The sequence below is a fragment of the Capricornis sumatraensis genome, chromosome 10 (genome assembly GCF_032405125.1).
Source record: "Capricornis sumatraensis isolate serow.1 chromosome 10, serow.2, whole genome shotgun sequence".
NCBI lineage: Eukaryota > Metazoa > Chordata > Mammalia > Artiodactyla > Bovidae > Capricornis > Capricornis sumatraensis.
The window spans coordinates 105,893,182-105,905,900 of NC_091078.1; the positions used below are offsets into that span (position 1 = coordinate 105,893,182).

At 59.6% G+C, this 12,719-nt stretch overlaps 1 protein-coding gene across 1 annotated transcript in view; it reads left to right on the top strand.

Moving 5' to 3' along the window:
- The window catches only part of TXNRD3 (thioredoxin reductase 3), a 36,181-nt gene extending 29,899 nt beyond the window's left edge, over positions 1-6,282 (top strand). The window contains exons 14-16 of the mRNA XM_068983141.1: positions 2,198-2,293; positions 5,948-6,082; positions 6,220-6,282. Of these exons, the coding sequence (XP_068839242.1) occupies positions 2,198-2,293; positions 5,948-6,082; positions 6,220-6,282 (294 nt within the window). The remainder of the gene's footprint in view (positions 1-2,197; positions 2,294-5,947; positions 6,083-6,219) is intronic.
- The last annotated feature ends 6,437 nt before the right edge of the window (positions 6,283-12,719 follow it).

Genomic DNA, 12,719 nt, shown 5'->3' on the forward strand with positions numbered 1-12,719 from the left:
GTACTCTGCATATAAGTTAAATAAGCAGGGTGACAATATACAGCCTTGACATACTCCTTTTCCTATTTGGAACCAGTCTGTCGTTCCATGTCCAGTTCTAACTGTTGCTTCCTGACCTGCATACAGATTTCTCAAGAGGCAGGTTAGGTGGTCTGGTATTCCCATCTCTTTCAGTAAGACGAGATAAGAAAATGGAATTCATTCACAAAACTCATGCCATGAAGTCCTCTGGACTTTGATCTGTGATAAGAACTTGTATGTATAATATCAAAGAACTCTTACAACAATAAAAACCAAACAACCTGGCTTTTAAAAGAGCAAAGGGTATTTCCCCAAAGAGCGTGCACAGGTGACCAACAGACACGTGGGAAGAGTCTCGGCGTCACTGTCACCAGGGAACCACAGCGCAAGCTCCGTGAGAGGCCGTGGGCTGATTTGTGAAAGTTTTCACCGTTTCTGTGGGTCCTGTGTTCACTCTCCTGATGGTGTCCTTTGAAGCACAAACCTCTTTCCCTTTGGTGCAGCCCCCCCCCCGCCCCCGCCGCCGTGTGCCTTGTTTTCTTCTGTTGCCACGTGCACTTTGATGGACTTCTGACAAATCATTGTCTGACCCACAGTCATGATGATTGACGCCTGTGTTTTCTTCCTAGAGTGTTGGGGCTTTCAGCTCTGACGTGTGGGCCTCTGATCCATTCTGAGAACTTTCTGTACACGTGTGAGGTCGGGGTCCAGCCTCATCCCCCCACACGTGAGAGCCCATTTCTCCTTGAAGAGCTTCCTCCTAGTGAGGAAACACGGGCACTGATGTAGCTTACAGATTTCAGTGTAATTGGGAGGGTGGATAGGAGGGCAGAGAGCAGGGAAGAGAGAGTGAAGCCTTCTGAACAGGAGGGCAGGCCAGGAAGGAGAGCCCGCCCAGGAGCAGGCAACCGCAGCAAAAGTGTGCTATTTAGAAGCGTGCAGGCTGATGACAACCAGGAGGAAAGGCACTTGTGTCTGATTGAAAAGGGCACTGGGCGGCAGAGGCGGCCGGTCACAGACCAGAGCTTTTAAATTTGCACTTCTTGTACATAAGTTGATTTAACAGTTAAAACTCTTTACAAAGGCAATAATAGGGAGATCATTTTGGGGGGTGGGCTGTGCCACTGAGCTTGTTAGATCTTCATTCCCCAACCAGGGATTGAACTCGCGGCCCCACACACAGAAAGCACAGAGTCCTAACGACTGGACCCCTCGGGAACTCCGAAGGGAGGGTCTGGACAGGAGGGCACTGGGCAGAGGAGGCCGCCAGCCCTGTTGGACGGTAGTGTGTCCTGAGGGCACGGGCACTAAAACTGTGCTGAGCGGCACACGGGCGACAGAAAGACCCGCAGGACAGAAGCTGAAGCCCAGACTGATGCAGGTGCTTAGGAGAATTGTGATAAAGGCGGTGTTTTAAATTTATGGCAAAAGATGTTCATTAAGGGTGTTGGAGTAAGTGGACAGCATTTAGGAAAAATGTGAAGTTGGGTCCACACTTCACGCCCACTTTGAACCAGGAGGATCAAATACTTAAATGAAACAGAATCTTCCAAGTGCTGGGAGGAAAAGCAGAGCTAACACGTTGGTGTGACGAGCCAACTCACTGGAAAAGACCCTGATGCTGGGAAAGATTGAGGGCAAGAGAAGGGGACGACAGAGGATGAGATGGCTGGATGGCATCACCGACTCCATGGACGTGAGTTTGAGCATGCTCCGGGAAATAGTGAAGGACCGGGGAGCCTGGCGTGCTGCAGCCTCTGGGGTCGCAGAGAGTCAGACACGACTGAGCGACTGAAGAGACAATGCACGTGAGGAAGGGGGTGGAGGGGCACAGGGGAGGGTTCCGCGCGGGACTCGGGGCGCGTCGGAGCCAGGGCTTTCTGCTTCAGAAGTCCTGTCTATCCTCTCAGGAGTTGGCGCCATCTCTTTTCTTAACGTTCGGGGCATGCTTTAGGGAGGATCCCTCGGGGTGAGGAAGCATCTGCCTCATGCTCCTCACAGCCGGAGATTAGAAAGCTCGCGATAAGACGTGCAGCAGAGCTCATTTCCGTCAGACGCGGAAGCTGGGGTCACGCGCGTTTCAGTTTCTGAGAGCTGGCGGACAAACTGCCATCTCTGTGTGATCAAGGAGCCCTGCAGGTGTCTCCGTGGACGCTGACCTCTGCCTCTCTTGCAGGTCTACCACACTCTGTTCTGGCCTCTCGAGTGGACAGTGGCCTGCAGAGACAGCAACACTTGCTACGAGAAGATAATCTGCAATAAACTGGACAACGTACGTCATGTGGTTGGAAGCGGGCATGCTTTGATTTTAAAATTTCGCTTTTAGTCTCGTATCTGGGTTTTTATAATCTCCTTAAAGATAGCTCTCGAGGCTAGGCAGAAGTCCTTCAGACTGCCGCCCAAGTGCTGTGCTTGCAGAGGACGGACACAGGCCTCCCTTTCTCTGTGTGATCGTGTCTCTCAGGGGTGCCCTGACTGGCAGTGTGGAGCCTCAGGCTCTGCTGCAGTCTGGGCCGTCAACGACACAGCATAGGCGCGTCCGTCTGCATCTGGAGACACAGGCGTGCTTTGAAGACAGTACGGGGCTTGGTTCCAGACCTGGCAATACCTCGTGCAGGCCCCGGTTTTGTTTGGTTTCCCTGCGTGTGTGAGGTCACATTTACACCAGACTACAGTCTTTATCAGTCACATTCTGTCTAAAAAATTCAACATACAACCTTAATTTAAAAATACTCTATGCTTAAGCGCTCTAACCATCAGCTGTGCCCTCAGCAGATTGTACCCTTCTTGCTGGTGGAGGCTCTGGCCTCAGTGCTGGGGCTGCCGACTGATCAGGGCGGAGGTGGCTGAAGGCTGGGGTGGCTGCCGCTGTTCCTCAAAGCAAGATGTCCAGGGCGCTGGCTGCTTGGAAGGGCCCTTCTGTCATGAGTGGTCCCCAGAGCAGGCAGTGCTGCCTGAAAGCGCCTCGCGCACAGTGGCACTGCCACCCTGCCGTCCTTTATCCACCAAGCGTGAGTCGTGTCCCGAGTCCTGGTTGTCATCGTGGCTGCGGTCACGGCCTCTCGCAGGAGTGGCTCCATCTCGGGAACCGCTGTTGGTGCTTGTCCGTTGGGAGCAGCTCCTCCTGCGATTGGTTCATCCTCAGGTGGCGGCAGCTCAGCCCCGTCTTCAGGACCCACTTCTGAGCCCCGTCCTCCTGTGGCTTCTACCATGTCCCCCGTCCTTCCTCTAGGAAGTCCCGGGGCCCTCACTGTCATCCACAGAGGCTGGAGTCAGGTTCTTCCAAACGCCTCTCGGGTTTCTGTTCTGACCTCATCCCACGAGCCGCGACGCTCTTATGGCATCTGGGACTGGACTCCTCTCCAGAGGCCTTCGGTCCACGCTGCCCGGACCCGCCAGAGGACTCACTGTCTGTGTGGCAGCTGCAGCCTGGCAGAATGGATTTGTCCAATAATGAGACTTGGAAGTCAAGATTGCTTCTTGGCTGCTGGACAACAGAGGGTGTTGTGTTAGCTGATGTGAGAGCAACATCCGTCACGTTGTACGTCTCCAGCAGAGCTCTGGGGTGGTCAGGGGCATGTCATTTGGAAAGGGCACTCTTATTTGGAAAGGAATCTTTTCTTCTGAGCAGTCAGTCTCAACAGTAGGCTTAAAATATTCCGTAAACCATGTTGTAAGCAGATGCCATCCAGGCTTTGTTGAGTACAAAGCAGAGTCGATTCAGCTTAATTCTTGAAGGCCCTGGGGTTTGGGGGATGGCAGGTCAGCACCAGGTCCACTGTGTCAGCGCCCAACATGAGAGCAGCCTGTCCTTTGAGGCTGTGAAGCCAGGCTCTGACTTCTCTCTCGCTGTGAAAGGACTGCGTGCGCGCGCAGCCGCTTCAGTCGCGTCCGACTCTTTGTGACCCCATAGACTGCAGCCCACCAGGCTCCTCTGTCCATGGGACTCTCCAGGCCAGACAGCTGGAGGGGGTTGCCATGCCCGCCTCCAGGGCCTCTTCCCCACCAGGGATGGAACCCGGGTCTCACGTCTCTGGCATTGGCAGGCAGGCTCTTTACCGCTAGCGCCACCTGGAAGCCCATGAACGCCCCAGATGCATCCTTCCATCCACACGGAAAACCGCTAAGTGCTGGAGCTTCTGGGGAGGTCAGGTCTTCTGGGTAAAGGGCTACAGCCTCTGCGTGGGCGCTTGCTGCTGCCCCGGCCCTGCCGTGCTGCCTCTGTGAAACGATTCCTTCCTGAGTCTCTGTGAGCCTGCTCCGCCAGTTCCCGCCGCCCTGCAGCCTCGCCGCTGCTCCTTCACGGAACCAGAGGGGATCACGGCTGTGCTCCGGAGGCTTTGATCAGAGGGCGTGGCGGCTGGTGTGGTCTACCCAGACGCCAGAGCTGCCTCCCCCAACGCCAGCAGGCAGGCTGCTTCTCTCCCCTCGCTCCTCTGCTCACTGGGGCAGCGCTCTCTGTTTCCTTGGAGAGCTGTCCCTCCGCATCCTCAGCCTGGCTGACTGTCTGGCTCAGGAGGCCCAGCTCTTGGCCTGTCCTGGCTCTCCACCCAGCCTCCCCATTTCCAGCTTCTGATGTCAAGGAGAGGCGTGCGCCTCTTCCATTGAATGTTCAGAGACCGTTGAGATTATTGGCCTAATTTCAGTGTGTTCCTGTCCCAGGGCAGAGGGAGGCGGAGGAGGGGGAGACTGGCTGGGGGCTGGAGCCAGTCGGTGGGGCTGTGAGCGAAGGTCCCGTATCACATGGACCTGGTTCGCGGTACCCAGAAGAGTCACAGGAGTGAGGTTGCAATCCCTGATCATGGGTACAATGATAAGGAAGAAGCTTGAAATGGTGTGAGGCTTACCAGAGTGTGGCGCAGAGCTACCAGGTGACCGGTTGCTGCTGGAAAGACGCTGCCAGGAGACGTGCTCCACACAGGGCTGGCACAGACCTTCCGTCGGCAAGGAGCAGGGCTGTGGTGTGTGACACAGTGTGTCTGCCCGTAGGTGGGCCGCGTCGCAGGCAGTTAGGAGATGCCTCCATGCACTGAAAGCCTGGTTAGAATTACTCAAATTCTAATGGAGGCGCTCACAGCAGCGGGTGAGAGGGCCCCCTGTGGAGCACGAGGGAAGCCTGAGAGCCCCTCACTGCTCCGTGGGGACAGCAGGGCCTCTCGAGGCCGGTGAGGAGTGTGCGAGGCTGTGCCAGCCCGGGGCGCCTCCCTCCTCAGAGTCTGAGATTCTTTCTGGGGAGGTCGGATGTGAAGTTGCCGGTGATGTGCCCTCATGCAGCCCTCCGAGGGTCCCTCCTGTGGGGGCCGGAGATTCTGGGCATCACCCACGGCCCCCAGGGAGTGCCAGTCACTGTGGGGTGTCCTTCCACAGGCCTGCTGTGGGGTCCAGCAGTGTGGGGCACAGGCCTCTCCTGGTCCACTGTTGGTCCTGAAGCTCTAGATGCGGGGAGAGAGAGGAGAGCTGTGGACGGGGAGGCTGAGTGCTGGATACCCGGGGTGCCCGGGATGAATTCACTGCCCCCGGTGTGTGAGCGTGGGGGGCAAGGGGAGAGGGCCCCCCCTCAGTGTCTGTGCCCCAGCCCGGGAGTGGGGCCCCTGCTCAGAGGGCACGCACCCCAGCGTGGCCGTTAGACCCGACTCGCCGGACTGTCATCCAGCTCTCTCGGGGTCACTGGAAGTGTCCACCGTGCTGGGAACCCCTCTGGGCAGTGGGTGACACACGTCCTGATGGGTCGGGGCTCACGGTGCCTCGGGGCGTGCGCCCAGGCCTCTCCCCACAGAGTCTCAAGGACACGGGTTCCTGGTGGTGCTCTGGGCTCAGGGCGGCGTTAGAGGCACTTTTCTAGGGGAGATGCTGTAAGTTTCAACTGTGAACTTGGGATGACGAGGCTCCTACTCAGGGCGTTAACCTACTGGCTTCCTTTCGGAAGGATCGGGTGATAGGATTTCACGTCCTCGGACCGAACGCCGGGGAGATCACTCAGGGGTTTGCCGCCGCCATGAAGTGTGGGCTCACGAAGCAGCTGCTGGACGCCACCATCGGGATCCACCCCACGTGTGGAGAGGTGCGCCCGCCGGGGCTCCCGGGATGGGGACGGGCCCCATGTGCTCTCGAGGGCGGCGTCAGCGCTGCGTCGGACGCGCCCGAAAACTGGCGTCCGCACAGCTGCGTGTGAGTCGCTGTCTTCCCTCCGCTGGGCAGGTGTTCACCACCTTGGAGACCACCAAGGCGTCGGGACTGGACGTCACGCAGAAGGGCTGCTGAGGCTAGGCCCCGCCGCCCCGTCCCGTCCCGCCCCGCGACGGTGAGGCGGCGTGTGCGGCTCAGCCCGCGCTGCCCGGGGACAGGAGGCGGGGCGGCGCGGGGGCCCACTCCCCGGCTGGGCTGTCGGGAGGGCAGACTCGCTGCCTCCTTGACGTCTTCGCTCAGAGCCGCCAGGTGAGCCAAGACTGACCTCTGCCCGCCAGCTCCTCCGCGAGGCCTCTTTCGACTGACTCATCCAGGCTGGCGCCCGCGCTTGCTGCGGTTTGAGCCCCTCCCTGTTGCTTCCACGGAAACAGTCTCTGTTATGAAACTGACTCCAGTGGGCGTGCTCAGCGTGGTGATCTTCAGGGTAATATTAAAATGTTCTCAGTACTGTATTATGTGAAATCCAATTTAAAGTTATTTAAAGCAGTTCTGTTCACAGTCTGTTCACTCACAGCCTGGTTCAGCAAATGACCAGGTAATGTTAGGGCCTTTCCTTGGGGTGTTCACACCTGTCGGCATCTAAAACGGCTGGAGGCGGGCAGCCTTCCCTGGGGCGGAGCCTGTTTCCTCCCAAGCAGACCTCCCAGCCCCAAGTCCAGGGTTCCAGACGGTGGTGCGGTCCTGGGCTGGCCTCCTCCCTCTGGCCCACTGGTCCTTTGGTCAGAACTTATTTTTAAAAGAAACTTTAGGTCAGTAAGCAGGTCGGGGTCACCGTCTGTGGACGGGGTGTTTGCTGCCCTCCCCGGAGGCGGCAGGGGGCGGGGTGCCCAGCTTGCCAGCCTCAGGGTCCAGTTACTGAGGAGCCACGAGCCGGCGAGGCGGGGGAGTGGTCGCCGTGGGGGCAGCCCGGCGGCCCGCCCGAGGCGCTGTTGGCTCCTGCTCGTGGGCAGCCGGCAGTCGGGCAGGGGGTGGCACGGGCGGAGTGGCTTCTCTCACTCACTGGCTTTCTGTTAACGGCTGCGTTAGCGTCTTGGCCAGGTAACACTGCTGTCTGTGTTGTCTCGGCCTTGGCATCTAGTCACCATCTCTTCTCCTTCAGGTAGATTTTCTCCTAGGATTGCACCGTGTAACCAGCTGAGATCTGTGTCTGGAATGCCAGAATGGCTCACCACGCAGAATCCAGTCAGCGTAGTAACCCTCGTCGGCAGAATGAAGGGAAGAGAGTCACATGATGGTATCAGTTGATGCTGAAAGAGCATTTGACTAAATTCAACACACTGTCCTGATTGGAAAGTGCTCAACGAACTAGGGATAGAAGGAAACTACCTCTACGTAACAAAAGCCGCATGTGGAGGCCCCACAGTGATCAGCTAACAGGACAAGGCCGTCCCCTTCTGCCACTTCCGCTCAACAGAATCCTTATTGAAAGTTCTATGCAGAGCAATTAGGCAAGAAAAAGAAGTAAAATCATCTCCACTCACAGATGATGGGGTTGTAGCTATAGAAAATACTGAAGAGGCCTCACGCCCACAGAAGCTGCTGGACCTGGTGAATGAGCTCAGCAGGTTGCGGGATGTGAAATCGACTCCAGGAAGTCCGGCGAAAGTCTGCACACCACCTGTGATCCATGTCGAAATGAAGAAAGCGATTCCACTTATAGTAGCCCCCAGAAGAAGAAGGTTCATAGGGGCTGAATTAACCAAGGAGATGGAACCGCTGTACAGTGAAGACTGCAACCTGTTGAGAAAAGCAGACAAATAAGTGGAAAGACAGCCTGTGCTCATGGATTAGGAACCTTAATACTGTTAAAACGTCAGCTGTGCCTGAAGCAACCTACGCATTCACGTTCTGTCAAAAACTCAGCAGTGACTTTTGCAGAAATGAAAGAACCCGTCCTGAAATTCCCGTAGAACCTGAAGGGGATTCTGAACGTTCAGAACAACCTTGAAAAAGCACAGAGTTAGAGATCACACACTTGCTGTTTCAGGGTTTACTGCAGATCCTCAGCTGTGAGAACGGCGTGTCCCAGCACAGAGTGGGGCACGCGGAGAACAGCGAAGTCAGGCCTCATGTGTCAGGTCAGGGGACGGTGGAAACACCGCTGAGACCCTTTCATAGGAAAGCGTCCACTTTCTCCCGCTGGCGCTGGGAAACCACGCCAAAGGGCAACGTCAGATCTCTGCTCACATCGGGTACAGACGTCAGCTGAAAGTGGGCCAGAGACCTGAACATAGCAGCAGAAGCCGCAGAACTCAAGAAAACCCAGGGCGGAGGCTCCGCGACACCGGGCTGGCAGAGACTCTCCCGTGTGACAGGGGCACAGGAAGCGAAGTAAAGGGCGGACTGGACCTCAGGGGGTTAGGGCCTGGGGCGGTCAAGGGCGCCAGGGCACTGTGCAGAGTGAAGGCAGAGCCCAGAGGAGAGGGGAGATGTCCGGGCCTCATATCTGAGAAGAGATATGCTCCAGAACGCAATATCTGGAATATATTGAGAGACTTCCAAACCCAGGAACATAGAAACAAACACCCAGGTTGAAAATGGGCAAAGGACTTCAGCAGACATGCACCACGGAAGGTGCGCAGATGGCCGGCACGTCACCAGAGGCGCGGAGATGGAAGCTCCCTGAGCCGCCGCCCCACGCCCACCAGGGTCGCTGTTCAGCTGCTCAGCCGCGTCTGACTCTTCGTGGCCCGTGGACCACAGCACACCAGGCTTCCCTGGCCTTCACTGTCTCCCAGAGTTCCCTCACACGCATGCCCATCCAGTCGGTGATGCCGTCCAGCCATCGCATCCTCTGTCGCCCCCTTCTCCTCCCGCCTTCAGTCTTTCCCAGCATCAGGGTCTTTTCCAGTGAGTCAGTTCTTCGCATCAGGTGGCCAAAGTACTGGAGCTTCAGCTTCAGCATCAGTCCTTCCAGTGAATGTTCGGGGTTTGTTTCCTTTAGGATGGACTGGTTTGGAGCTGAACCATACACTTTAAAATGGTGAAGATGGCTGCTTCTTTATGTATTTTATCACAATTTTTAAACTGCATTTAATTGTGTCTCAGTTATGCCTTAATAAAGTTGATCTAAAAAAACAAACCAACAGCTTTAAAAAAAAGCCCAGGGCCAGATGGTGTAATTCTGTGAAACATAAAGAAGTATTAACAGCAGTTTCCCTCAGAATCTTCCAGAAAGCTGAAGAAGAGAGACCACTTCCTCAGCCATTCTGGGCAGCACCATCACCGGCTCCCAAGGCCGGATGGAGACGAAACCAGCAGACCCCAGGCCAGCGCCCCGGTGACCGCAGGTGCCAGGCCCTCGGCAGGATGGTCGCACCCAGCCAGAGCCAGCAGCTCTCTGAAGGACTGCGTGGGAGGCGAGTTTATTCCCAGGGTGCGAGGGAGTCTCACAGCAAGGAACTCAGTCGATGAGACACAGCACGTCAATAGATGACAGGCAGGGACCACGTGACCGTCTCAGTTGGTGCAGAAAAAGCGTCTGGCAAAATCCCAGGCGATAAAGCCCCATGTGAAACCCCACAGATCACGCTGTCCTCAGTATTGAGACGAGACCGAAAGGTTTTTTCCTCTAAGATCAGGAACAAGATAAAGATGCCTGCTTTGCCTGCTGTCCATTCAACTCGCCCTGGCGTTCTAGAGAGAGTGCTCAGACAGGAAGAGGAGCGAAAGGCGTCGCACCGGAAAGGAGGAGGCAGACCTGGGTCTGTGCACCGACGACACGAGGCCGGCTTTGGCGGCCCCCTCGCTGCGTCTTCTCTGTCTGGGGGCCTGTCTGGTCGTGGGCGTTTTAGAATAAATGTTCAGTTGATCGTAGCCCATCAGAGCCTCCTAGCCCAAGGCCCGAGGCCCTCTTTGCTGTGCGCGCTCTGCCCGGGACGTGTCTCTCAGTTCCTGCTGACGTCCCAGCGGCCCGCAGCCCCGTCCAAGGCCAGGCGTCACGCACCTGGACTGCAGACCCAGACGTGTGCCTGCCCACGTTGGGGCAGGGCCCCGCAGAAGGGCAGAGCCGCTGACCGGGACGGGACTCGTGCCCTCGGTGCACACAGCGTGTGGCTTTCGCCTGTGTCCCTCGGGCCCGCCCCGTTAGCCACCGCCTCCCTCCAGGGACCACGTCTCTCCTTTCGTGAGCTCTGCTGGCTGCTGGGTCCACCCCGGGGCTCCCGGTCCACTCGCCGCCTCCTCCGCCCGGATGCCTGGTGCTTCCACGCCCGCCTGGTCGCAGCTGTCCTCACTGAGCACCCGGAGCAGCTGCGGCGCCCCGGCCTGCTATCCCAGCGGAGGCCTCCTCTCAGCGCTGCTGTTAGACTGTCAGGCTGCCGCGGAGGGGACGAGGCAGAAGCAGCCAGGAGCATGGAGCCCCACCTGCCCACAGGCCTGCCGTCACCTGGGCCAGAGCCCCGGGCCCCTGGGCACTGTGACCTCACCAGTGTGACAGGGCCCCTGGGAGTCCCTCCCGCCCAGCCACACACGGGGCTCTCCAGGAGGGTCGCGAGTGCCGGGCCCCGGCAGGGCAGGTGGGGGTCTCACCTGGTGCCCCTCACAGCCGCAACCCCGGGCAGGCGGTCCTCGGCCCTCCCTGGTGGATGCTGTCCTGCCTGCGCTCCTCAGGACGGGCCCAGCCCCCCGGAACCTCCAGATGCTCGGCCCTGCACAGCCGTGGCCCTCCAAGCCCAAGTGAGCTGCCTGGGGGCCCCGCTGCAGGCCTCCTTCCCCGTCTTGCTCGCTCTGCCCCTCGGTTCGTTTCCAACTTCAGTGACCACGGGCTTGGCCCTGTGCACACCTCTGGACCCCAGCAGGCTGCTGCCCTCAGCCCACTGCTGCGGGGCTGACTCTTCACTACTGACCCAGCGACGGGATGCCTCCCAGCCCCACCTGGAGGGGCTGCCCTGCCTCAGGGCAGGAAGTGCTGAGGGAAGGGGGTCCCCACCTCACGGCAGGGATGGCAAAGGGGCGGGGGGACCGGGAAGAGCGGTCCCCACGGGGCTCCCTTCGGGCCTCATCCGGCATCGCGCCCCCAGCAAGCCCCTGGACAGGAGCCCCACGTCGGGGCTGCCCTGAGAACCTCCGGGTCAAGGCCAAGGACGTGAGGGCAGAGGCAGGCCCTGCCATCTGCACCGTCCGCTCCCCTCCCACCCCGGTCCTCATGCTGAGCTGGGGTCCCGGCCCGGTCGATCCCCAGCCCGGTGGGGTCTCCGTGGGGCAGCAGACCCCAGAGCTGCACCCTTATGCCCGCCCTCCTCAGCCCGGCCACTCCTGGGCCGCAGCCAGGGCTCAGGTCAAGGTCAGCCAGGGAAGGAGCTTCTCTTTACTATTTGTCCGCATCGCTTGGCACCTGGCCTCTTAGTTCCCAGCCAGGGATGGAGCCTGTGCCCCCTGCATTCAGGCAGTGGCGCCTTAGCCACCGGACACCAGGGAGGCCCCAAAGAAGGAGCTCTATTTCCGCCAGGTGGGTCGTTCGCTGCCCGCAGGCCTCGCGTGTGCTCTGCTCCCACGCGTGTGGCTGTGGGTGCCCCCACGCAGGGTCCTCGGAGACGGGGTGCCCACCAGCCCCGCTCCACACAGCCCCTCCCCGGCCCCTCCCCGGCCAGGGGTCCCCGACTGTGCCCTCGGGCGAGGCTGCGGGCCTGGCCCCGCGTCCTGGGCCCAGAGCCTGGTGGCGCGTGGCAGCCAGGACCGTGCCCAGCGTTCGCCTCGCCGGGCCCATCACACAGGGCGGCCGCGAGTGCCTGGGCCCGGGGCCTGCTCACCCCCACCTTTCTGGCTGCAGGGGGCCCAGCCCTCACATCAGCATCCCCCCGGGCCGGGTCACTGCTGGGCGCTCTGACCCACACGCGACAGCATCTTGGCTGGGATGGGGGTGGCAGCCTGGACCCACGAGGCCCCCTGCCTGTGGAAGTGGGCTCCCTGCAGTACACAGGCCCAGGCCCATGACCGAGAGGGTCCCCAGGCGACCCGGGTGGGGTGTGGGGGCCCCTGTCTGCCCCCTCCAGGCCCTGGGTTCCCGCGGCAGGGCCATATCGTCTGCGATCACTGCTGGGGTGCCCTCTGTCGCCCAGCTGCCCCAGGACTGTGGGAGCCGTGTGGCCTGGACGCCACCTCTTCCCCCACACGCTGCGGGGTGGGAGGGCAGAGATGCAGGCAGGGCAGTTCCCCCAGAGCCTCGGTCTCCTCACCTGGAGAGGGCAGGGGTGGCCTGTCTGCCATCAGGTGGGGAAGTAAAGCAGGGCCCGCAGAGCGGCACAGACACCCCACCGGCCCACCCCGTCCTGGGCCTGGGCCCCCTGCCTGCTCCCTGCGTCCCGGCCTGGCACCCCGGGAGGGGCTGAAAGCCTTGCCCTTGTACCAGCCCAGGTCCCTCGCCCGAGGCCTGCCCTGGTGCAGAGGGCTGCCCCGTCCCCAGGGGACCAAGGCTCCTGGGGACCAAGCCCCCACCCGGGAAAGAAGTGCTTGTTTCTCCGAGGCTTCTCTCCGGATTTCAGGAGATCCGACAGCAAAGTGTGGTCACAGGA